A 26,156-nucleotide genomic window follows, 5' to 3' on the forward strand; every position below is an offset into this window, starting at 1 on the left:
AGCTGGATGACAATTTACAGAGGGAAGCTCTCAGTAGGGCACCTGTTCTGTCCAGTTTGATCTTGAGGAAGTTGTTAATTTCTTATTCTGGATCGTAGTCAGCTTCCTTGCAGAGCCCCATTACTCAGTGAGCCTACCTGGAAGATGAGCCTATGGGGTGGAGAGGGGGAGAAACACAGTCTGCCTTTGTGTGGAATTTGTTCACTTATCTGAAAATTGTTGTACCCCAAGGGATACAGATGGCATTAAGTGATTTATACTTGACAGCATCCCTCTGAGAAATGAATATGACAGGTATCTTGTATTGCTGGAGATTAATCCATTGACAAAGTATCGTTAAACTCTTGTAGTTTGTGGTGATTCAGCATTTGATTCAAGAATGTTTAATGTCATTTCCCATACACAAGTGTAAAGGAGAATGAAATAAATACTACTCCAGCTCTGATTTAGCACAAAAAATGCAATAATAAAAAAACACAATAAATATAAATACACTTGATGTATATAGCTATCTTTTGTATGTCCACAAGGTGATGCCCATCACAGGAGCATCTGTACACCAGGCGACTCTGACAGGAAATGATAAAGTAGGGGTATGGTAGGGTTCAGCATTCTAAGTACATATAGGTCACCATTTTCATTTTCTCAGATTCATTTTCTTGCAGGCATACTCAATAGATCATGGTAGGTCATGTTTATTAGAGTTTTTTGAGAAGGTTACCAGGAAAGTGGATGACGGGAAGGCAGTGGATGTTGTCCACATGGACTTCAGTAAGGCCTTTGACAAGGTCTTACATGGAAGGTTAGTTAGGAAGATTCAGCCGCTTGGTATACATCAGTAGTACCCAACCACCGGGCCATAAAGCATGTGCTACCGGGCCGAGAGGAAACGCTATGATTTGTTGATATGAAACAATATGAGTCGGCTGCACCTTTCCTCATTTCGTCACGCCCACTGTTGAACTTGAATGCATTCGAGGTCATTACCCACGCAAGGTCATCAGTCGCCTAAACGCAGTGACATCCTAGCACCAAGGATCAGTGGTTGGCCTTGGGTAACTGGCTGCCTCGCGCGGCCGGCAGGAAGTGCCGATGCTACTGGCCTGGAGCGCAGACAGATGGGCGCCGCCTCTAAACCTGTTTAGCACACCGAATGTTCATGGGGAACCCGGTGCTAAAATATTCGCAGACAACCTAATTCAGGCTCAGGATTTCGTAGATAGCAGAGCAGCTACCTCGCTGCGATCTACTGAAAGTCATCCCTCCAGCCAAACTTTTGTCGGCTGATAGATCCTACCTACCTGCAAGGGGGATGGGCACGCGCCCTGTCGCACTCCTCGGTCAGTCGGTCGCTGTCTCCCCGGTACGGGGACCTCCAGCCCTGACCTTGTCCTTTCACTGGTGTGTTGCAATGATTTTATATGTTCACACGAGGAAAATATGCGCTGTGTGTTTAAGTTCCAAACGTTACTTAAAATGTTATGATGCTATTTACTTATGAGTGAGTTATAATTGACTTATCTCTATGTTCATGCGAGGAAAATATGTGCTGTGTGTTTAATATTAAATTTGTTAGATAAACCCTTTTAGAAACAAAATTGAGTGTTTTAGCCATTTATAAGTGACTTATAGTTGACTTATCACCTATATTCCGGTCGTGATTTAACACCCACACCGCCGCCCCCGACCCCGGCCAGTCCACAAGAATATTGTCAATACTAAACCAGTCCGTGGTGCAAAGAAGGTTGGTGACCTCTGGTATACATGGTGAGGTAGTAAATTGGATTAGACATTGGCTCAATAGGAGAAGTCAGAGAGTGGTGGTGGAGGATTGCTTCTCTGATTGGAGGCCTAGTGGTGTGCCACAGGGATCATTGCTGGGTCCAGTGTTATTTGTCATCTATATCAATGATCTGCATGATAATGTGGTAAATTGGATCAGCAAATTAGCTGATGATACAAAGATTGGATGCGTAGTGGACAGTGAGGAAGGTTTTCAAAGCTTGCAGAGGGATTTGGACTAACTGGAAAAATGGGCTGAAAAATGACAGATGGAGTTTAATACAGACAAGTGTGAGGTATTGCACTTTGGAAGGACAAACCAAGGTAGAATATACAAGGTAAATGGTAGGGCACTGGGGAGTGCAGAAGAACTGAGGGATCTGGGAATACAGATACAAAATTCCCTTAAAGTGGAGTCACAGATAGATAGGGTCGTAAAGAGAGCTTTTGGTACATTGGCCTTTATAAATCAAAGTATTGAGTTGGAATGTTATGGTGAGGTTGTATAAGGCATTGGTAAGACCAAATTTGGAGTATTGTGTGCAGTTTTGGTCACTGAATTACAGGAAGGATATTAATAAGTTTGAAAGAGTGCAGATAAGGTTTACAAGGATGTGGCTGGGACGTGAAACTGAGTGACAGAAAAGTTGAATAGGTTAGGACTTCATTCCCTGTAGAGTAGAAGAATGAGGGGAGATTTGATAGAGGTATATAAAATTATGATGGGTGTAGATAGAGTGAATGCAAGCAGGCTTTTTCCACTGAGGCTAGGGGAGGAAAAAACCAGAGGTCATGGGTTAAGGGTGAAGGGGGAAAAGTTTAAAGGGAACATTAGGGGGAGCTTCTTCACACAGAGAGTGGTGGGAGTATGGCATGAGCTGCCAGATGAAGTGGTAAATGCGGGCTCACTTTTAACATTTAAGAAAAACTTGGACAGGTACATGGATGAGAGGGGTTTGGAGGGATATGGTCCAGGTGCAGGTCAGTGGGACTAGGCAGAAAAATGGTTTGGCACAGCCAAGAAGGGCCAAAAGCCTGTTTCTGTGCTGTAGTGTTCTGTCGTTCTAAATCCCCAATAACCATAACAGAAATGGAAAAACACACTACCAGGTCAGACAACAAGTGCTCAAAAGACAAACTGCAGTTACAAAACGAAGGAAAAAAGTAATGCTAATAATAATAATGAGTAATAAATAAATAATAAATACTGAGAACATGAGATGAAGAATCCTTGAAAGTGAGTCCATAGGTTGTGGGAACAGTTCAGTGATGGGACAAATGAAGTTGAGTGAAGTTACCCCCTCTGGTTTAGGTGCCTGGTGGTTGAGGGGTAATAACCTAGTGGTGTGAGTCCTGAGGCTCCTGTACCACCTTCCTGATGGCAACAGTAAGAAGAGAGCGTGACTTGGGTGATGGGGGTCCCTAATTATGGATGCTACTTTACTGCAACAACACTCCTTATGGATGTGCACAATGGTGGGGAGAGCTTTACCTGTGATGGACTGGGCTGTATCCAGTACTTTTTATAGCATTTTCTGTTCAAGGACATTGGTGTTTCCATATCAGGCTATGATGTACTCTCCACTACACACCTATAGAAGTTTGTCAAAGTTTTAGATGTCATGCCAAATCTTTGCAAAATAAGGATGTTCTTTCTTTGTAATTGCACTTGCATGCTGGCGTCATGATAGGTCCTCTGAAACGTTGACACCGAGGAATTTAAAGTTGCTGACCCTCTCCACATCTGATCCCCTGATGAGGATTGGCTCATGCACCTCTTGTTTCCTTGTCCTGAAGTCAATAATCAGCTCCTTGGTCTTGCTGACATTGAGTGAAAGGTCGTTGTTGTGCTCAGCCAGATTTTCAGTCACCCTCCCCTCTGCAGGTTCATCACCACCTTTGATTCAGCCTACAAAAGTGGTGTCATCAGCAATCTAAAATATGGCATTGGAGCTGTGCTTAGCCATGCAGGCATAAGTGTAAAGTGAGTAGAGCGGAGGTCTAGGCAAACAGCTTTGCCGTGTGACTGTACTGATGGAGGTGATGGAAGAGATGTTGTTGCCAATCAGAACTCGCTGGGGTCTGCAAGTGATGTGGGTTAGTGGGTGGAGATGTAGATCAGTCTAATTACTTGGGGAAGGTAACTGTTTTTAAGTCTGGAGGTCCTGGCATGGATGCTGTGTAACCTCCTCCCTACTGGAAGTGGGGCTAACAGGGTAGGATTCTTCATGATGCTGCTAGCTTTTTTCTATATAAACGTCCCAGATGGAGGGTAGGCTGCTTCCGATGAAGCTTTGGGCCATTTTGACTACCTGTTGTGGAGTCTTCCTGTCCACTGCAGTGTACTTCTCATACTACAGAGTGATACAGCATGTTAGGGTGCTCTCTGCTGTGCATCTGTAGAAGGATACGAGTATGGATATGCATCGTCCAGCTCACTGGGCTCAAATCAATAGAAACCATTTCAGAAAGAATTTGAGTCTGCAGATCAGAGATGTTCTAAACCAGCCTAGCCATGAGCTGCACGTTCACTCCCAAGATTGCCCTGTCTAGTACCCCTGTAACATGTTGTGACATAATTTAAGGAAGGGAATAGCATAGAGTCATAGAACAATATAGCACAGAGACAGGTCCTTTGGGCCATAGATTCATAGTTCATAGTGCTGAACTATGAATCTGCCCTGTCCCATCGACCTACACTGGAACCATAGCCCTCCATACCCCTCCCATCCATGTACCTATCTAAATATCTCTTAAGTGTTGGTCGAACATGAATCCACCACTTCCACTGACTCTCTCCACATTCTCACCACCCTCCTAGTAAAGAGGTTCCCCCTCATCTTCCCCTTAAACATTTCACCCTTCACTCTTAACCCATAGCCTCTAGTTTATTCTCACCTGACCTCAATAGAAAAAACCTGTTTGCGTTTAACCTATCTGTACCCCTGATAATTTTGTATACCTCTATCAAATCTCCCCTCATTCTCCAATGTTGTAGAGAATATTGTCCTCACCTATTCAACCTTTCCCTTTAAGTCGGGTCCTCGAGTCCTGGCAATGTCCGAGTAAATAGTCTCTGCATTCTTTCAATCTTACTGATATTTTTCCTGTAAGTAGGTGACCAAAATTGCACATAACCCTCCAAATTAGGTTTCACCAGTGTTTTGTACAACCTCAACAGAACATTCATTCTCCTGTACTCATTACTTTGATTCATGAAGGCCAATGTGCCAAAAGCTCTCTTTATGACTCTATCTGCCTGTGACATAATTTAAGGAAGGGAATAGCATAGAGTCATAGAACAATACAGCACAGAAACAGGTCCTTTGGGCCATAGATTCATAGTTCATAGTGCTGAACTATGAATCTGCCCTGTCCCATCGACCTACACTGGAACCATAGCCCTCCATACCCCTCCCATCCATGTACTTACATTATCCACTTACAAGGAATTATGGATCTTTATTCCCAAATCCCTCTGTTATACTGCACTCCTCAGTACCCTACTGCTGACTATGCAAGTCCTATCCTGGCTGGTCCTCCCAAAGTGCAACAGTTCACACTCGTCTGCATTAAATTCTATCTGCCATTTTTCAGCCTTCTTTTCAGCTGGTCCAGATCCCAATGCAAACTTTGATAGCCTTTCTCACTGTCCATTATTCTCCACACCATGGTATCATTTGCAAATTTTACCACATGATCATTCAGGTGGTTGATGTAGATAACAAACAACAGACCCAGCACTGATCCCAGCGGCACACTACTAGTCACAGGCCTCCAGTCAAAGAGGCAACCATCTACTACCACTCTAGCTTCTCTGACAAAGCCAATGTCTAATGCAATTTAGTCTCTTGTACTAAGTGCCAAGCAACAGAACTTTCTTGACCAACCTCCCATGTGGGACCTTATCAGATGCCTCTCTGAAGTCCATGTAAACACCATCCACTGCCTTGACTTCGTTAATATTCCTGGTAACTTTTTTTTTAAACTGTATAAAATTTGTTAGATATAACCTACCACGCACAAAGCCAGGTTAACTATCCCTAATCAGTCCCTGCCAATCCAAATATTTATATATCCACTCCTTTAACTTCCAATAACTTAACCACTTCTGATGTGAGGCTCACTGGCCTATAATTACCCATCTTACTTTTAGAGCATTTCTTAAACAGTGGAACAACATTAACTACCTTCTATTCCTCTGGCACTTCACCCATTACTGTTAGGGCCCCTACAATTTCTGCATTAGCCTCTCACAGGGTCTAAGATCTTATCAGGCCCCGAGGATTCTTCCACCCTAATTTGCCTTACGACAGCAAACAGTTCCTCGTCTGTAATGTGATCTCATTGTTGATTTGTCTCACTTCTGCAGTTCTTTGTCTGTCTCCTGAATAAATACAGGTGCCATGGTGGTAGAATGGTTAGTGCAATGCTATTACAGCTCGGGGCATCAGAGTTCAGTTGTGGCACCCTCTGTATGAAAGTTTGTATGCTCTTCCCATGTGTTTCCTCCAGGTTGAAAAGTGTACCTGTTGGTAGGTTAATTGGGAATTGTAAATTGTCCTGTGATTAGGCTAGGGTAAAATAGAGAGGGTTGCTGGGTGGTGCTGTTTATTAGGCCAAAAGAGCCTTTTCTGCACTGCATCTCTAAATAAAAATAGATAAGTAAAATCCCCCATCTCTTTCAGCTCCATGCATAGATGACCACTCAGATCTTCCAAAGGCCCAATTTTGTCCCTTGCTATCCTTTTGTTCTTAACATAACTGCAGAAGCCCATGAGATTCTCCTTGTCTGCTGGAGCAACCTAATGCCTTCTGTTAGCCTCCTGACTTCCTCCTTAGGTGATTTCTTCCACTTCTTGTACTCTCTGGAGTTCAGAAGAATGAGAGGGGATCTTATAGAAACATTCAAAATTTTGAAAGGGATAAATAAGATAGAAGTAGGAAAGTTGTTTCCATTAGTTGGTGAGACTAGAACAAGGGGACATTGCCTCAAGATTCAGGGAAGAAGATTTAGGACGAAGATGAAGAGAAACTATTTTCCCCAGAGAGTGGTGAATCTGTGGAATTCTCTGCCCAGGAAAGCAGTTGAGGCTTCTTCACTAAATATATTTAAGAAACAGTTAGGTAGGTTTTTACATAGCAAGGGAATTAAGGGTTATGGCGAAAAGGCATGTAGATGGAGCTGACTTTACGGATAGATCAACCATGATCTTATTGAATGGCGGGGCAGGCTCAATGGGCCAGATGGCCTACTCCTGCTCCTATTTCTTATTTTCTTATGTCCTCAAGTACTTTGTATGTTCCTTCCTGCCTATACCTGCTATGTACCTCCTCCTTCTACACCAGGGCCTCAATATCTCTCGAAAGCCAAGGTTCCTTGAACGTAAACCTGGTATCCTTGTCATTTATTCTTTAAGGAACATACCAACTCTACTCTCAAAATTTCACTTTTGAAGACCTCCCACTTACCAACCACATAGTTGCTTGAAAACAACCTGTCCCGATCCACACTTCTTTTTTGATACAATCAAAACTGATCTTCCTCCAATTTAAAATCTCAACCCAAGGACCAGACCTATCCTTCTCCACGATATTTTGAATCTTATGTCTTTGTGATCACTAGAGCAAAGTGTTCCCCTCCACCACCTCTGGCTCATTCCCTAATAGAAGATCTATCTTTGCATTCTCTCTAGTTGGGACCTCTATGTAATGCTCAAGAAAATTTTCCTGAACACAGTTGACAATCTATATTCTATACAGCACTTTCTCAGTATAGGAATCCCAATCGATATATGGAAAACTTATATCACTTATTACCACACAACATTATGTTTCTTGTAACAGTCTGCAATCTCTCTACAAATTAGCTTCTCTAAAGCCCGCTGACCTGGTGGTTGAATCCCTTTAATTTGATCGTTCCTCAGTTCTACACAAATATTCAAATATGATGGCAGAATATAGTATTAATGGTAAGACTCTTGGCAGGTGGAGGATCAGAGGGATCTTGGGATCCGAGTCCATAGGACACTCAAAGGAGCTGCGCAGGTTGACTCTGTGATTAAGAAGGCGCATGGTATATTGGTCTTCAACAATCGTGGAATTGAATTTAGGAGCTGAGAGGTAATGTTGCAGCTATATAGGACCCTGGTCAGATGCCACTTGGAGTAATGTGCTCAGTTCTGGTTGCCTCACTACAGGAAGGATGTGGAAGCCTTAGAAAGGGTGCAGAGGAGATTTACAAAGATGTTGCCTGGATTGGGGAGAATGCCTTATGAGAATAGGTTGAGTGAACTCGGCCTTTTCTCCTTGGAGTGAAGGAGGATAAGAGGTGACCTGGTAGAGATGTACAAGATAATAAGAGGCATTGATCATGTGGATAGTCAGAGGCTTTTTCCCAGAGCTGAAATGGTTGCCACAAGAGGACACAGGTTTAAGGTGCTGGGGAGTAGGTACAGAGGAGATGTCAGGGGTAAGTTACTCGGAGAGTGGTGAGTGCGTGGAATGTGCTGCCAGCAACAGTGGTGAAGGTGGATACGATAGGGTCTTTTAAGAGGCTTTTAGACAGGGATATGAAGCTTAGTAAAATAGAGGGCTATAGGTAAGCCTAGTAATTTCTAAGGTAGGCACAACTTTGTGGGCCAAAGGGCCGGCATTGTGCTGTAGGTTTTCTATGTTTCTTTGTTCTATATAGCCTCAGTAGTCGATGAGCTCCCCAGTCTGTCCTGTCTGAGCACTGCTTTGCTATTTTCCCTGATTGGTAATGCCATCCTTCCCCTTTGAGATCATTAAAGTAACACAATTCTTAGGAGCATTAGCAAGTAAGAAGATGACGCTGAACTATAAGCATGTGACTGAAAGGAATGGTTCTGTGATTACGGCTGACTATGTGATTGCTTGAATAAGTGTGGCCGAGGTTTCTCAGTTTGAGAAGTTCAGGATTTTTCAGAACTCTCTGGACCACGTATGCTTTTCCCATGCTTAAATCCTGTTCCTAAGTTGAATGGGTGATTTGCCTGGTTTTGATTTTTTTGAACCAACTGACTTGGCAAATTGCCAGGCCATTTAAGTAAAGAGTGAACTGCTAGATTTATTGCAGTTTGTACAAAGTATTGACGAGACCACAGTTTTAATACTGTATACAGTTCGAGGTGCTGCACTGTAGGAAAGATTAAGCTTCAGAGGGTGCAGAAAAGATTCAGAAGGATATTGTTTGAATTGGTGGAGTTGAATTATGAGGAGAACTTACATAAACTGAATCATTTTTTTGTTGGAGCAAAAGAGGTTGTGAAGTAACATGATAGCGGTACAGTGTAATAAATTATGGAAGGCACAGATAGGATAGGTAGCCAGAGTCTGCAGGTAGGGGTGTTTAAAACTGGAGACAATAGGCTGAAGGTGAGAGGGAGGAGGCTGAAAGGAGATTTGAGAAGTAAAATGGTCAACAAGTGGATGGTGTTTGAGATAAACCTGAAATGAGGTGATGGGGGCAGGAACAATTAAAGACACTTAAATGAGCAGGGCAGGGAAGGCAATGCAATTCATACAGGAAAGTGGGATTAGACGTGATGGTTGCATAGATGGCATGTTTCTGTGACTCACTGACCTGAAGGCAAATTGTGAACCAGATGGGTTCTTACAACAGTATGGCTTTCACACTCAGAAAAATAACTTGTGCAAGATTATTTAATTGACTGAAGTGAAAAAAACCAATGGCAATGATGAGAAAAAAAATACTTGTCTCCACATTAATACTTAGTGCTTATATCCCACAGCTTTTGCCTCCATTAATAAATTATTTGTGTTTGTCAAGGTAAAAGATGGAGCACGTTCTGTATCTAAAACGATCCAAGCTAATTTCTTTGATGGAGCTAAACAGGAAGCCATTGATTTGCTTCTTAGGGGGAACTTCTACAGCGAAGATTATGCAGAGAAGGCGGTGATTCTTATGGAAGACAGTGCACTTGTCAGTAAGTAACCAGCTTCATGACAGATTTAGAGACTCAAAATATTAATGTTTCAGTTTTCATCCATGATGTCTTGTGCGTTTTAAATAAGTCAGTGATGTAAAATAATTTATTGTTTTTATTGTCCCATAGCTCCGCCAGCAATTTTGAAAGCAGTATGTGAACGGCAGATGGAATATACAAATTTCAACCGTGCTCGCATCAGCGTAGGCTCGTGGAATGTAAATGGTGGTAAACAGTTCAAAAGCAAGATGCTCAGTGTCGTGGATCTCACTAGCTGGTTACTTGATGGACTTCAACATTGTAAAGAAACTAACTTCCAAGGTGTGCCTCTAAATCTTGCTTTTCAAGCTTATTGCTAGATGAATATGTTTGAATAATATAAACATTACACTCAAAGTTAAAATAGCTTTATTGGGTAAACCATTAACGTTTTGAATTCTGTTCTTATTTCTGTATTTTCACTGGCCTCCAAGGAGATATGGATAACTGAAAGGTGTTCATTAATAAGTGGGCAACAACCTATCCTGCATTTTGCTGCTTTTTTTTGTACTTCTGCTATAGTGTTGTACTCTTAGGAAACCTCGCATAATGGAAAATAGCATTATAAACAAAACTGGCAATAGGAAAAAGGGTTTTTCAGACTCAAAAGTTGCAGATGGACAACTGCAAAGTTATTTCACCTGCAGCATTTTCAAAAATAATGTTGTTATAACTGATTGGGCCCACATAATATAAATAATGTTCTCAAGTTCATCAACCACACTTTATCAAATTTGTGTGATGGAAACATCTTGGAGCAGAACTATCTGTACTATCCAAATGTGTCAGAGGTGACAGTGTCTCTTTGTAAAACAAATTTATGTCTCTTTGTAACACTTTATTTGTTACATGTACATCAGAGCATACAGTAAAATGTGTATTGTGTCTAAGACCTACACAGTGCGAAGTCTGTATGGGAGGCAGCCGCAAGTGTTACCATGCTTCGGTGCCAACGTAGCATGCCCATAACTTACTAACCCTAACCCGTGTAGCTTGGCATTGTGGGGAGAAACCAGAACACCCAGAAGAAACCTACATGGTAACGGGAAGAGTGTACAGACTGCTTATAAACAGACGCAGGAATTGGACCCTGATCAGTGATCACTGCCACTGCAGAGTTTTGCACCAACCGCTAGGTTACCGTGCCACCCCAATGTTTTACATATGTTTGAAAACTTTTTTTTAAATGAACAAATGTGAGAAATGGTCATCAGGTCAGGGAGTTTGTGGAAAGGGAAGCAATGTTAATATTTCACTTTTTTACCTTTTATCAGAATTTAGTCATGATCATCAGAAACAGAAAAAAAAAGCAAATGGAGAAAATAAAGAACAAAAATGTTAAAGTCAAGAATGATCTAATATCAAATAATGATGAAGGCAAAACAGAATAAGCAGAGAAGCTCCAGCAATAGAGAGATAAAAAGCTCATGTGTACCAACTGTTGCCTCAACTTGGACCAGTAGGTATCCCCATCTAAAGTATTTCCTCACACCCGCTCTGTGTCTTTAACCCTCTGATTGGAATATTGGAGTAAGGAGGCCATAGAAGAAGGGTTGCGATGAGTACTGAGTATTGAAAATGAAGCTCACTATTGTTACTTGTAGACTAATGTGAATGAAGGGTTCAGTTTTGTCCTTTAAAGATTTTAATAAGCCATCTCCCTACCATTTTGACAAAGCCTTTTGACTTGTGGATCCTATTTACTTCCCGTGGGGCAAATAAAGGGCAAGACAAATAAGTCAGTCTTTGGTAATTGTTTAATGTTCACTTCAAAGGACACTGCCAGTGTCATAGCTAAATGGTGGTACAAAGGAAATGCATTTAACAAATACAAGCAATTGTCCATGAATAAAGAAAAATAATGCATTTGGTTGACTTGGTGGGGGAGGGGTGTTGGAAGCAGTTGTGGAATTTTCAGAAGCATGGGACAGTGATCCAGTCCACTCAGAAAGGTGTGAGAGGATTGGAGATGTAAAAGAGAAGATTGTGGAGAATGAAGTAGGTTGATGTTTTATGTTTGAGCTTCCAAATGATAATGGACACTGTGCTGTTTTCACACTAGACATGTCAGCGGAAATGAAGGCCTCTATGTTAAAGGCAAGTGGCTAAACAAGTCAGCCATTGGCTCAGGAGCATTGAGTAAAAATGATTAATTACAAATTTGAAAGGAAATTGAAAGTGCTATAAACACTCAGCAGTCTAGGCAACACCTATTAACCAAGAAACGGTTAAACTTTCAATGAGATGACTTTTTTTAAAACTTAGAAAAAGTGAAGGCGGTACATTTTAATTTGCACGTAAGGAGGGAGAATGTCGTGATCAGTAGGTCTGCAATTGGATAGAAGGCAGGAAAGATAAAATAACTGAACTGATAATGTGGCATTATAAAATAAATAACCAAGGTACCTCATTGAGTTTTGTAAAACCATGAATAAGCCCTAACATCAGATGAGGGGACATTAAAGGAAAACCTATATGTTTTGAGACGATGGAAGACTGCTGATCTGATACAATTGAATTCTGTGCTGAATACAGAATTGTGAACTGTACTGCAGCATTGTGAGTTTCAAGAAGTTTGAGGGAATCACTGCTTTTCAGGAACAGTGTGTTTGGAATCCATGACACAGATGTGAGAAGGTGGAATGGCGGGTGCTGCAGTTTCTGCAGAAGCAGATGTAGCTGAAAATGGATCCTCAACAGTAATTAGCTCTTCTTCAGACTGGAGGCAAGGTTATGGATATCTTCCCAATATTTTTATGTGGAGGCACTATTTAATTAATAAAAGTGACCTGCGCTCATGAATAATTTAGAAAGCTTTGCAAATGACTTAAAACTTGGAAATTCTGTAAAATTTCACCAACAGGCTGTTGGAGGAGAGAATGGAGGCAGGTGACAGATGAAATGCTCTTAAATACTCAAATGTGGCATTTTATGTGCAATTGGAGATGCATTTGACAATTGAATTGAATTCTATACTTGGTCACACACCATGAGAAACAACCAGATACAGTATGAACAGACAGATGATGCTGTCTGATTAGAACATATCACGCTGCCAGAAATAATAAAACAGAAAATACTGGAAATGCTGACCAGGTCAGGATGCCTCTATGGAAAGAGTTAATGTTTCAAATCATCTGCTTTTCTTTCTGCAGATAGTGCTTCACCAACCAAGTAGTTCTAACATTTTCACTTTTTGTTTCTGGTGTTTTATTTTTCAACTGCTGATAATAACTTGTGAAAGCCTTTGACAGCCGAACATGCATTCAGCAGCATGAAGGATCCAAGTTTACCCTCAATCCCTCAGCAGTGAGCTTTAAATTAATCAGCTGTGGCAGATGCAACAAACTTCTGTTGATATATATTTTTTTTTCTGAACTTGTAGAAGTCAAGTGTTGAAAGGATTTCTGGTAACTTCAAAACTATTTACTCCCTTACATGGATACATTGATGGGTGATGGATGTTAAATATTATAGCATGGTAACTCTTACTAGAAATGAGAGACTGATGGGTGGAGAAGCATGGGGAAAGATGATTTACAGAATCCTGGATTTAGCAATGCTTGCAGAAGCAGTTCTCACACCCGAGTAGCAGTGAGCAATATAACTATATCACGGGAACAGTCACCACAATGAACTAAGGTGGAAATGCTGGGCAGCTTGGACTCTCAACTGAACACAAATAATTAAGAAGTGTAACCTGTTCACATGTCTAGTGTATTTACTATGTTTGTGCACAAAGGGAAAGTCTATGGTTTGCTGAAACAATGGTTCTTTGGCTTTTACTGCTATGAAAAGGCTTTGAACTATTGTTCAGTGTGACTGAAATCTGTGATGATCTCCAATGTGCTGCACAACCTTACTATCATGAAAGAACTTTACTACTTTCTATGTGGTAGTAACCAACTCTCCAATTTTCCACTCTAACAACAAGTTCACACCTTATCCTCCCTCTGCAATGATAATCATAGCAGTTGCTTGATCACAAAACAAAAATGCAAGTCACCACAAAATATTATCTGAAAGTGTGAAGTTATGGAAGCATGTGAAATTGTGCCACTTTATATATAGCAGTGATTAATCACCTTGAGCATTTGTTCAATGCCAGATTTCCTGACCCCTTTTCCTTATCTAACATAGTACTACCCCACGGGCTGAAATTGTGGTTAGTCTTGGAGGTTAACTTTAAGTAATAAATTTTAAAATATTGATTAAAAGCACAAAGTAGTACCAAAAATACAATATTAAAACTTTAAAACAAAGTAATTAAAAATAAGTTCTGTCCTCTCCACAATTCACAACATTAACACGCTCTATTAATCTCATATTCTACCCTTTTAGAAGCTTTTTTAAACACAGCTACACAACACACCAACTCTACATCCCAAATCAGTAGCTTTTTAATTGAATGGTGAGCACATTGGCTGGAGCTGGGATAATAGTGGAGCTGAATTGTTGGACTTTAGGCTTCATTATGGAGTGTACCTAGATTCCAAGTTTCAAATGAATAATTTTAAAGGGAAATTAACCGATGTTACATTTGGATACTGTTACGTATCCCGTAACCGGATAACTTACCAGCAAAGATAGAGAGGTCCGTTGAAGTCTGATGTCACTATTTTCAAACGTTTTTATTTATAAAGGGGCACAAAAGTAAGGTTAATACAAACATTCAGATAATGCACATCATCAATACTCAATCTAAAGCGCGGGTATAGTAATAATTATCATTAAGAAGTAATCTCGGCTGTTGTCTAGGGGATAATATATTGTCTGTTGGAAATATAAAAGTCACTCAGAAGTCTTTAGCCTTTCGGGGAATCGCTGGGTTTCACGTGTTTTAGAGGGATCGGTGAAAAACGAAAAAAACTTGCCCGGGTCTTTATGAAGCCACTCCGTAAAATCAGGGGAACGTTACTTCCCCGTTGTTAGTTCGAAGTCCTTCTCGGTATTATCAGCCACCCGCTCGCCAGGCAAAGGAGTTAGGAGCGCACGTGGCATTGAGTGGCTTCCAGCCACGGGTGTCCTTCTAGTGCGTCGCTGGGGTACTGCCTCCTGCAGTCCCCTTTTGTCTTGACTTGCAGAGTTGTAGATGTCCATCAAAGTAGGGTGATGCAATCCCCACCCCCACATTGCCCGAGGGTGTCCATATCCATGGTAGCTTTCACGTAGCAGGGACATGCACGTCACACAGGTGCCTCTAAGAACAATGGGCAAAACCGTTGCATTGTCTCTCACTTCCTGGGTCTGAGACCCGAATTAATAGCGATCTTGCGATTCTCCGGAAGGAGGGGGCTGCTCCCGCTCCTTCGGCCCCTCAGAGCTGTGGTACCTTCATAACAGTACATTTGGTCGGTCAATGTGATGTCATTGACAGGGCTGGTAATCATTGTCTGCTTGTAATTTTCTGTAATTTCTCCATGAACAAAGTTGTTTGTTATGTCTCATCAACCACATTGGTGTGCCTGTTCTCACCTGGAGACCAGACCAGATAACTGACAGATTTTCTTCCTCACATGGCATCGTGATCCAGATGAGCTTGGACAACAGTTTGCTAGTTTCACACTGATTAATAGGCTTTTTATCATAATCTTATTAATTGTATATATAAATATAATATTTGTCCTGGTACAATTTAAATGGTTTTCACCGTGCTGTAATGTGTTGCGATTACTTCTATATGTAAGTGTAAAACAGTGCAGCTCAGAGAAGACGTTGCTTTTGGTTAATTATGTCATATGTACCAAGATGAAATGAAAGCGTAGTCTTGCACACAGATCAAATCATTACACAGAGCATTGAGCTAGAATAAAGTAAAACAAAATAAAGTTAAGTTTAAGGGTAATACGAGGGGAAACTTCTTCACTCAGAGGGCCGTGAGCATGTGGAACAAGCTGCCAGCACAACTGGTGCATGTAAGTTTGACTTCAACATTTAAGAGAGGTTTGGATAGGTATACTAATGGTAGGAGTATGGAGGGCTTGGTTCTGCTGCAGGTCATTGGGAGTAGGCAGTTTAAATGGTTTAGCATGGACAGGATGGGCAGAAAGGCCTGTTTCTGTACTGTACTTTTCTATGACTCAAATATGGCCAATATAATGTGCAGGAATGGCTCTGGATGTTCAAAAGGTACAGGGGGAAGGGTAAAAGTGGTTGGGCAGTAGTATTGCTATCAGTGAATAGTTTCACAGTTACAGAAAGGGAGGATGTTGTGGAGTCTGTGTGACAACGACTGAGTCAGTGTGAGTGCAAGTCAGAAAAAGGAAGGGAGCAAACACTTTTGTGAGTATTCTACATACCCCACCAGTAGTAGGAGAGGTGTAGACGATGAGAGGCATAGATAGAGTAAATAACCAGCCCTTTTTTCCAAGAATAGAAATAGCTAATACAAGGGGGCATAATTTCAAGATGATTAGAGGGAAGTATAGTGAGAATGTTAGAGGTGGGCATTTTACAGAGAGTGGTGGCTGCATGGAGCACATTGCTAGGGTGGTGATAGAGGACATTAAGAGTGACTCTGAAAGAGGAACATGGATGGAAGGGTTAGATTGATTTTGAATTAGTTTAAATGTTAAATTTTAACATTTAAGAAAAACTTGGGACAGGTACCTGGATGAGAGGTGTATGGAGGGATATGGTCCAGGTGCAGGTCAGTGGGAGTAGGCAGAAAAATGGTTCGGCACAGCCAAAAAGGGCCTGTTTCTGTGGTTCTATAGTTGGCACTATGTTGTGAGCTGAAGGGCCTACGTTGTGCTGTTTTGTGTTCTGATATCAATGCAGAATATTGTCAATACAACAGTAAATGGGATTCTGAGTGGTGAAGCTATTCAAACAGAAATAATAAAAGTAGAAATAGGATACAACATCCTTCAACCTTCAGGTTTACTTTCTTATTCAGTGCTCAAAGTCTTCTATTCTTTTGGTATCAATTAATTTATTGCTCATTATTAGACTGATGGGATGCTTCTGGAAGATCATTGAGCCAGTCCAAGCACTTCATCCATGTGCCAGGAGTCTTGCTACTTGCATTGCGAATGTCCTCCCCTGTATGTGCATCAGGTACCTGGTCTGTTTCCAACCAACTGTCCACCCTTCCTGATCACCAAAAACACAAGGAGGAGAATACAATTTCCTTTTTTCTATGTCTCCTGAATATATGGAACACACCTGAGAATCTCGGGAGACATTCTCTGTGGCTTTTAGCAATGAACCTCACTCTGTACTCCGCTGAAATCGAGCACAGCAGAGTTCACATGTAGTGCTGGAATCAACGGCTGTAATATCTGCACTTCAGTGAACAGTGGCTATTTAGTTACCCACCCAGGTTTTAAGTTAAACCACTGTTGGTTCAAATAAGACCTGGATTTAAAATTGCAAAAGATCTGTTAAGCTTTAGACTGATAGAAAACAAAGGAAAACAAATTATTTTTGCTGCCAGGTGTCAGAATCATGATGACTATAATTCTTTAACTCTTTGTTTTGCCCTTTATGTTCTCCACATAGATAATGAGAACTGCCCACCAGACATTTTTGCAATTGGATTTCAGGAAATGGTGGAGCTCAATGCTGGAAACATTGTTAGTGCAAGGTGAGCAAATCTAATCTAACACTTACTCATCGCTATAGCCAAGTCTTCAAAGTATTGTTTGATATTTCGTATTTTTATTTATAGATACAGCATTGTAACAAGCCCATGCAGCCCAATTACATCCATGTGACCAATTAGCCTACTAACCCAAATGTTCAGTAATGTGGAAAGAACTAGAGCACCTAGAGAAAACCCACATGATCACAGGGAGAAAGTTCAAATCCCTTACAGACAACGGTGGAACTGAACCCGGGATCACTGGCTCTGTAATAGCATTACATGAATTACTGTGTTGTTCCTCTTGGGAGATGATTAACGGTTTTCTCTTTTGTTGAAATGTTGTTGCCATCATAATACTTCAGAATTGGGACAAATTTACACATGCAAGTTCTTTATACTGGAGCCACTGCCAAGTTTAAGTGCTACTTTATGAAGGTTTGCATCCTGTTTCTGATTCAAAAAAGAAAATTAATTTTCCTATGTAATATAACAGTAATTTAATTCAGTTTGTAATTGAAGAGATAAATGACAAGTGTGGAAGTCTAATTTGAATTTAATAATTTAATTCAGATTAGATTTATTTAGACTATATTATTTCCCATATATGTGAATGCCTTTGTCACTGATTGCAAAATTCCCTGCTGTGCAGAATATTGAGAAGTACTACGTTGTTCTCTTATGCTTTGCTCCTTTTGTTGCAGCACAACGAACAGGAAAATGTGGTCAGAACAACTTCAGAAGGCAATCTCCAGAACACACAAGTACATCATGCTGTCTTCAGGGCAACTTGTGGGTGTCTGTCTGTTTATTTTTGTACGACTCCACCATGTGCCCTATATTAGGTTAGCAGTTACTGTTTAAACAAATTTAATTACATGAAATTGCATTAAGCTAAGACGATTGTCTTTTTAACTCTCTTGAAGTGAGTTCAGTTTCTACTTCTACCCCTTTGCTCTGTCCACTGTCTTGATCAATTCTGCTTGAACTGTTGAACTTTTCTGTTTTTGTTTCACTCTAAGACTAAACACTAACAAAGAATTTCACAAAGCGAATCTCAATTTTTAAAAATTTCCTGTAATTCCTCTCTCCTTTACACCTCTACTTTTTCTTTCATATGATCTTAGGCCCAACTGCTTTCATCTGTAATCAGTAGCATTCACTTCATTGTTTGTGGCTTTTCAGCAATGATTCTGGTTTCTCATTCACTTTTGTAGATCTGTAATGCATTTACCAAGTAATGATCATTGCCATAGGTCACAGTCTGACTACCACAATGACCATATATCTGACAAACAATATTTTAATGTGATATATTCATTCTCCATTTAACATGAACTCAGCTGGACGATGCACTCTAAGAACAGGTCAGAGACTGGGCACTTTGAAGCAAAGGGCCCATCAAGCTTTTCCAGTATCACAAGGTGAAAATGAGGTTTGTGGTGGGATACTGCTCAGCTGTCTGAAATGTAGGAGCGATAGCCTTGAGGAAGCCTGACAACTGTCAGGAGAAAGAAGTCTGCTTTATCAGTCCACAATCACTAGGACGCATTTGATCAGGATCTTGCAATTCCTTCCCAAACGACACTGGGGCCTCCCTACTACATTGAAAGAAATGGGGAAGAATTTCTTCTTTTACAGGTTCACAAATTGTCAAAATTATCTATTCCAGCTATAGAGACCAAACCATGAGTAATAAAGGGAAGTTGATGGTTTTAAATAGCAATCAACAAAAGTGGATCTGAGGGCAAGACCCGCGACAGAGCTCACTGAATGGTCCCATGGCTAGATCTCGCTGGAGATTTGTAAGTTGACAAGATGGCGGCACATATGGTCACAGTGGCCACTCCATCTCCAATCAGTGGTGAAATTTCTTGTCCTGTTCATCTTTTCTATGATCGAAAAGCGCTGCTGGCCATAAAGAACAACAAAAGTCTGCCTCATTAGTGAGTGGGATAACGCATGCACTGGGCAGTTACCGGGCTCAGACTCTATGCAGCAGCCTATTGCAGCTACTCAGGGATGTGGCAGTCAGAATTGGTGCTCGAGATCGCAGAAATGTGGTAAATGTGCTGGTATTTGAGCGAGACTTAAAGCGGATCCCTGCAGGTCCACACTCGTGCTCTAGGACCCCATCTGTCTACAAGGCCAAATCTCCTTTCAGGTGGACAGAAATGCTGCAGTCTCTGCCAGGACCTGTGGAGGTTGTCTGTGTTTCTCTGTCTGTAAGAATTGGTGTGTGAATGCCTTGGTAGTAACGGCTCACTGCCATTAGAGTTTTAATGGTGAAGTACAGGCTCTTCTACTTACCGAGGGAGTTCACTGCCATTGGGATTATTGCATCCCTCCTCCACCCCCCCCCCCGTGCTAGGGCTGGGGAGGCACTTCAGGAGCTCTGTGACACCATTACGACCTCAAAGCCACTTCAATCATGCCAACTTCTAAACAGTCCTGCCAAAGTCGTACCAGCATGTCAACTTCACAACCAGAGCAGAAACTGTATTAGACCTGATTTATTCCAATGTTTCTGGAGCCCACTTGGCTGTCCCCCACCTCACCTCTGAAACTCAGACTGTATCATGTTAATCCCAACATGCAGGTGACTGATTAACCAGCTCAAGGGGAGATCAGGACCTGGCCAGAAGGAGCCACCTCAGCAATGAAGGACTGTTTTGAAAACAATGACTGGAGCATATTCAGGGAGGGATTCAATCCCTCCATATTCAATCCATATTCAGGGATACAATCATCACATCATTGATGAACATGCAGGATTGGTGACTGGCTACATCTGGAAATGGATTAAGCATGTTACCATGATTAAATACTACATTGCTAGGGCTGACCAGAAACTAGGGCTAACTGCAGAGGTTTGTGTACTGCTTTCAGATCGGAGAATGGGACAATTCTAAAGCCTGCAAGAACCGATCTCTCCCATGCAATTAGTAAGACAAAGCACGAGTACTCACAGAAAATTCGCAGACACCTATGTGACAAGTTATAGAAACCACAACTGATAACAGGTCCAGTCTGCACGTCAACGATAGAGATACCTCCCTTCCTGATGGGATGAATGCCTTCTATGCATGATTTGACCACGTTGATATGACATTAAGGAAAGCCCCTCTCTCCTTGAGGAACAGGCACTCTGACTGTCCGCAGCTGAGGTGAGGGGATCCTAACCAGGGCAAATTTGCACAGAGATGTGAAACCAGGCGACATGCCTGCTCAGATGCTGAGGGACTGTGTGGCTCAGTCTGAACGAACATCTTTAATTTCTCTTTGAAACAGTCCACAGTCCCTGTAGGCGTCAAGGTAGCCACCATTATCCTGATGCACAAGAGAGCCATGGTAACTGGCCTAACTGTGGCACAAGCTTCAACAATTGTGAAGTACTCTGAGCAGGTGGTGATAGATCATATAGAATCCCAGCTTCTTGTTACATTGGACCCTTTCCAGTTCACCTACTGCTCCAACCAGTCCATAATAATGCTATAACCTCAGTCCTGTCCCACCTGGAAAACAATAAAGATTATGTTCATTGACTTCAGTTCACCATTTAATTCAATCATCCCTCAGAGGCTGGTGGGTAAACTGTCCTTGTTGGGACTCAACACACCTCTCTGTAACTGGATCTTGGATTTCCTGATGGAAAGTGAGTCCAAGTTAGCAACAAATGTCAAGCTCTAGTACACTGAGCTTGCTGCCTCCCCAGGACTGTACACTCAGTCCACCGCTGTTCATGCTGTGGACTTATGACTGCACTGCCAGTTCCAGCTCAAACTGCATCATCAAGTTCACTGATAATACAACAGTGGTCGGCCTCATTAGCAGCAACGATGAGTCGGCATGCAGAGAGAAGGTGGAGAGACTTGTCAAATGGTGTGAAAACAACAACCTGAATCTGAACGTGGACCAGACAAGAGAGATGATTGTGGACTTGAGGAAGGCTCAGGTCAACCACTGTCCATTGCACATCAATGGCTCTGCTGTGGAGAGAGTGAAGAGCACAGAGTTCCTCAGTGTGCTAGTGGATGATCTGACCTGGAACCACAACACCATCTCATTAGTCAAGAGGGCACAGTAGCACGTCCACTTTCTGAGGGTATTGAGGTATGCAAGGCTCCCCGGCCCCATTCTGCCAACTTTGTACAGGAGTACCATCGAGAGTGTCCAGTCTGGCTGCGTCATTATGCTGGCTGCAAAACCCTGCAGAAGATGGTAAAAACCGCCAAGAGGATCACCAAGATCTCCCTCCCCCCCCCCATTTGTGACATTTACTGGGAGCATTATAAACAAAGAGCCTGGAAGTATCACCTATCCTGCAATCTCCTTGACTTACTACCATTAGGAAGAAGTTACAGGAGCAATAAGGTTACAACTGCCAGACTGAGTAACTTCTTCCCTCAGTCTGTGAGACTAATGAATATCCCACTACCACTGAGGTCTCGTCACTAGAACAGCAAGCTATTTACTGTACTGTTTACTATTTACCTGTGCTGCACACTGCGTGCGTTGTAGAGTCATAGAGAAGTACGACATAGATACAGGCCTTTCAGCCCATTTAGTCCATGTCAAATATAGACACACTGACACAGCAATGAACTTGAATTTGTTAAAGGGGTCCAATGTGATTGCTGGCTTCCCACTACTACAATGAAAATATGAGTTGGTTTTGGATGTGATATCAATAATCTGCATTTCCACCTGCTCAAACTTACTTCGTGCTGGCACCTGTTCTTGGCGAATGACAGTGTCTTGAAAAGGTATTCAGGCCCCACACCTATATTTAAATCTTATTGTTTCATTTTATAAATTTAAAACATATTGAAGTAGGATTTTTTTAGCTAATCTATGAAACATTGTGCATCATGTCAAATTGAAAGAAAAATCCCAAATCCTTCAGCAGTTTACTAAAAATTAAAAACCAAATTGTGATGCTGAAGAAGTATTTATCCCCTTTGTAAATATTGTGCTAACTTTCCTCAGGTGCAGTACCGCATATTACCGTACCAACTCACCCAATTGTTGATGCAGAAAATTGGAGGATCATTCACATTCATAAGAATAAATACCCTTCTCTCTGTAAGATCCAACAGTATATTATATCTTAAACTGACAAAACCAAAATGAAGACAAAAGAGCATTCAAGGCAAGTCAGGGAAATTCAGGGACAAGACACTGAATGTATCTCGGAGCTTAGTGCAGTCCATTGTGAAAAGTGGATAAAATAGGAAACCACATCCACACTGGCTAGGACAGGTCGTCACTCTAAACTTAGGCAGCAGAGAAGAATGGCACTTGTAAGAGAGGCTTCCTTAAGGCCAACAGTTACCCTGAGGGAGCAGCAGAAGTCAGTGGCTGCAACTGGAGATGAAGTTCATGGCTGCACCATCTCTGAGGCTTTGCACAAAAAAGCTGTTTATGGAACAGTGGCAAGGAAGAAGCCCTGACCATACATATTCTTGCCTGTCAAGACTTTGCAAACTGTCATTTAGAAGATAGTGTAAAGATGTGGAAGAAGGTCTTGAGGTCAGAGGAGACTAAAGTGGATTGTTTTGGCCTCAATACTAAGTGATACAGGTGACTTAAATCTCGTACTATGCATCAGCCAGTTAACACCATCCCTACTGTAAAGTATCATGCTATGGGGATGCTTTTTAGCAGCAGGGACTTGAAATCTGGTCAGAATTGATGGGAAGCTGAATGCTGCTAAATATAGAGAGATTCTGAAATAAAACTTGCTCGACTCTACCAGAAGGCTTAAACTGGGGAGCGAGTTTGTCTTTCAGCAGCACAACAACCCAAAGCACACTGCCAGAGCAACTGTAGAGTGGCTTCAAATTATGTCCCAAGTGGCCCAGTCAGGGTCCTGCCCTTTAACCAGATCAAACATCTCAGACAAGACCTCAAGATTACTGTCCACCGCCACTCCCCAACTAACCTGACACAGCTTGAGCAATTTACAAGGAAGAGTAAGCAAATCTTGCTCCATCATGTTGTGCAAATCTAATAGAGACTTACCCAAAAAGACTACGGGCTGTAATAGCTGTGAGAGGTGGTTCAACTAAGTACTGAGCAAAGTGGAATGAATACTTTTGATCTGACATTTCAGTTTTTGAATTTTTAGTTTTTCATGCTTTACAATTTTCCCTTTTTTTTGGGCTCTACTTGATAAAAGGAGCATGTGATTACAGATAAAAATTCTCAGTTAAGTGGATTAAAATTCCTGGTTGTAATGCTCATGTATGTGAACAAAGGGTTGGGGGCTGAATACTTTTTCAAGGCACTCTGCAGCTTCTGTTTTGCCTTGCACCACACTGCTGAACACACCCTGCCTCCGGACGACACTGCAAATGATTTCTTATTCTCAGATAACTGTCGCACTTAATTTTAAAGCTCATGTTCAAAGCCCTGATAAAAGTCACACTTACTGATACGGATTTCAATCTGACTAATCATTTTACATCATTTGGTACACTTCTTTTGAATGGCATGGTAGATCACAATTGGTTCTTTTTGAAAATTAAAGGATCTTGGATACTGGCCCAGTGACCAGTTTTGTTGGGTTAAGTTTCTAAAAACAATGCTTTCATATCAAACCAACAAATGCTGTTTGGCAATGAAATTGTTATCTTTGCAAAACTTAAACTCATGTTTTATGCTTTGTTGAAGTCTGCAACATTGGATTCTGAAATATCCTGGGCAAAGATTTTAAAATGTAAATGTTTGCTCTAGGTCTATTTAAAACTGAGGAGAAAAAAAAAGGTTTTCAGCACCAAGAATTCAAGAAAATGAGAGAGTGGAGTTGGTTAGCTTAAACATCCTGACACAGCAGACTGTTACTTGTTAATGTTGTTATTAAAATGGAGAATTGGAAAGTGCAACACAGGAAATGTTTTTCTTTTTTTCCAGAGAAGTTGCGATGGATCGGGTCAAAACTGGGATGGGAGGAAAAACCGGGAATAAAGGAGCTGTAGCTGTTCGTTTACAGTTTTACAGCACCACACTGTGCTTTGTAACTGCACACCTGACAGCAGGACAGTCACAAGTGAAAGAAAGGAATGAAGATTATCGTGAAATCATGCAGAAACTCAGCTTCCCTATGGTATTTATTCATTTACTTATTTATTACAAACTGACATTTTGAATAATGTTGGGGTGGATTCGCTTTAATGTCTTCAGAGTTCAAAGTAAATGTGTTACTAAAGACCATGTATATCCATGACACAGGAGCAGAATTAGGCCATTTAGCCCATTGAGTTTGCTCCAGATGGTCTCCCTTATTCTTATCATTAGTTGGTCGGATTAATGCTATTAAAATGATGATTTTACAGAAATTTTTATATTTATTTCAAGCCTTACCAATTTTTATTCCTAAATCTTTTTTTGACAACATTGATTAAAAAATTTCCTCATTTGTGTGGCAAAATAAAAACCCCAGGTTAAGCAAAAGGCAATTACAAAAATCTAAAAAAGATGGTGGTTTAGCTTTACCTAACTTTAGATTTTACTATTGGGCGAATAATATTCGTAACCTAACGTATTGGAAACTAGATTTGGACTCACCATTGTGTCCACAATGGGTAAATTTGGAATGTAGTGAGGTAAAGGGATATTCTATATTCTCCGTTCTTGGCTCTTTTCCTGCTGATTTAGTTAAATTCAATAAACAGATATCTAATCCTGTTATCAAACATACACTATGAATTTGGTTTCAATTTCGTAAGTTTTTTACTCTGAAAAACTTTGTTCTTGATAGCCCTATTTTACTTAATTTTTTTTTCAAACCTTCATTGACAGATCAAGCTTTTAACATATGGAAAAGGAAAGGTATAAAATGTTTTCGTGATCTTTTTTTTGAAGGTACTTTGATGTCTTTTGACCAACTTTCTAACAAATTTAAATTACCTAAATCTAATTTTTTTAGATACTTACAAATTAGAAATTTCTTACATAAAGTTCTTCCATCTTTTCCCAATTCAACTCCATTGGATTTTTCAGATTTGATTTTCACCTTTAATCCTTGTCAGAAGGGATTAGTAGCTTTTATTTATAACATGATTATGAAGATACAACCAGAAATATCAGATAGAATTAAACAAGAATGGGAAAAAGAACTTCGATACAATATATCAACAGATAAATGGGAAAAAATTTTGCAAATGGTTAATTCCTCTTCTATATGTGCTAAACATGCTTTAATACAATTTAAAATTGTACATAGAGCTTATATGTCTAAAGATAAGCTTGCTCGATTCTATTCTCATATTAACCCTCAATGTGACAGATGTCACTTAGAAGTGGCTTCATTGACCCACATGTTTTGGTCATGTCCCACTTTACATAACTATTGGAAGGACATATTTGGTGCCATTTCCTCAATTTGGAATATCGATTTACAACCTCATTTTATTACTGCAATTTCTGGTATACCAAATGAGGATGGTAATCAGTTTTCCCCTCCAATCAGACGAATGATTGCTTTTGTAACATTAATTGCCAGAAGGTCTATATTACAAAACTGGAAAGAAGTAAATCCTCCTACCACATCTCAGTGGTTTTCTCAAACTATTTCTTATCTGAGTTTGGAAAAAGTTAGAAGCACTATTTTTGACTCATCAATTAAATTTGAAGAAACCTGGGGACCGTTCATTCGACATTTTCATATGAATTAATTTGGCCTTTTTCAGACCTTCTCTCCTCTTATTCTTGTTCAGGTATGGAGTTCCGGAGTTTTTTTTTGACACTATCACATACTTATAAACTGTTATTATTGC

General features: G+C 40.8%; 1 protein-coding gene across 1 annotated transcript in view; it reads left to right on the forward strand.

Moving 5' to 3' along the window:
* Positions 1–26,156, forward strand: part of LOC132402944 (synaptojanin-2-like) — a 122,186-nt gene that overhangs the window by 65,643 nt on the left and 30,387 nt on the right. Inside the window, exons 11-15 of the mRNA XM_059986082.1 lie at positions 9,596–9,752; positions 9,882–10,073; positions 17,295–17,379; positions 18,081–18,221; positions 24,292–24,484. Coding sequence (XP_059842065.1) covers positions 9,596–9,752; positions 9,882–10,073; positions 17,295–17,379; positions 18,081–18,221; positions 24,292–24,484 — 768 coding nt within the window. The remainder of the gene's footprint in view (positions 1–9,595; positions 9,753–9,881; positions 10,074–17,294; positions 17,380–18,080; positions 18,222–24,291; positions 24,485–26,156) is intronic.

The sequence above is a fragment of the Hypanus sabinus genome, chromosome 12, assembly GCF_030144855.1.
Source record: "Hypanus sabinus isolate sHypSab1 chromosome 12, sHypSab1.hap1, whole genome shotgun sequence".
NCBI classification, from domain to species: Eukaryota; Metazoa; Chordata; class Chondrichthyes; order Myliobatiformes; family Dasyatidae; genus Hypanus; species Hypanus sabinus.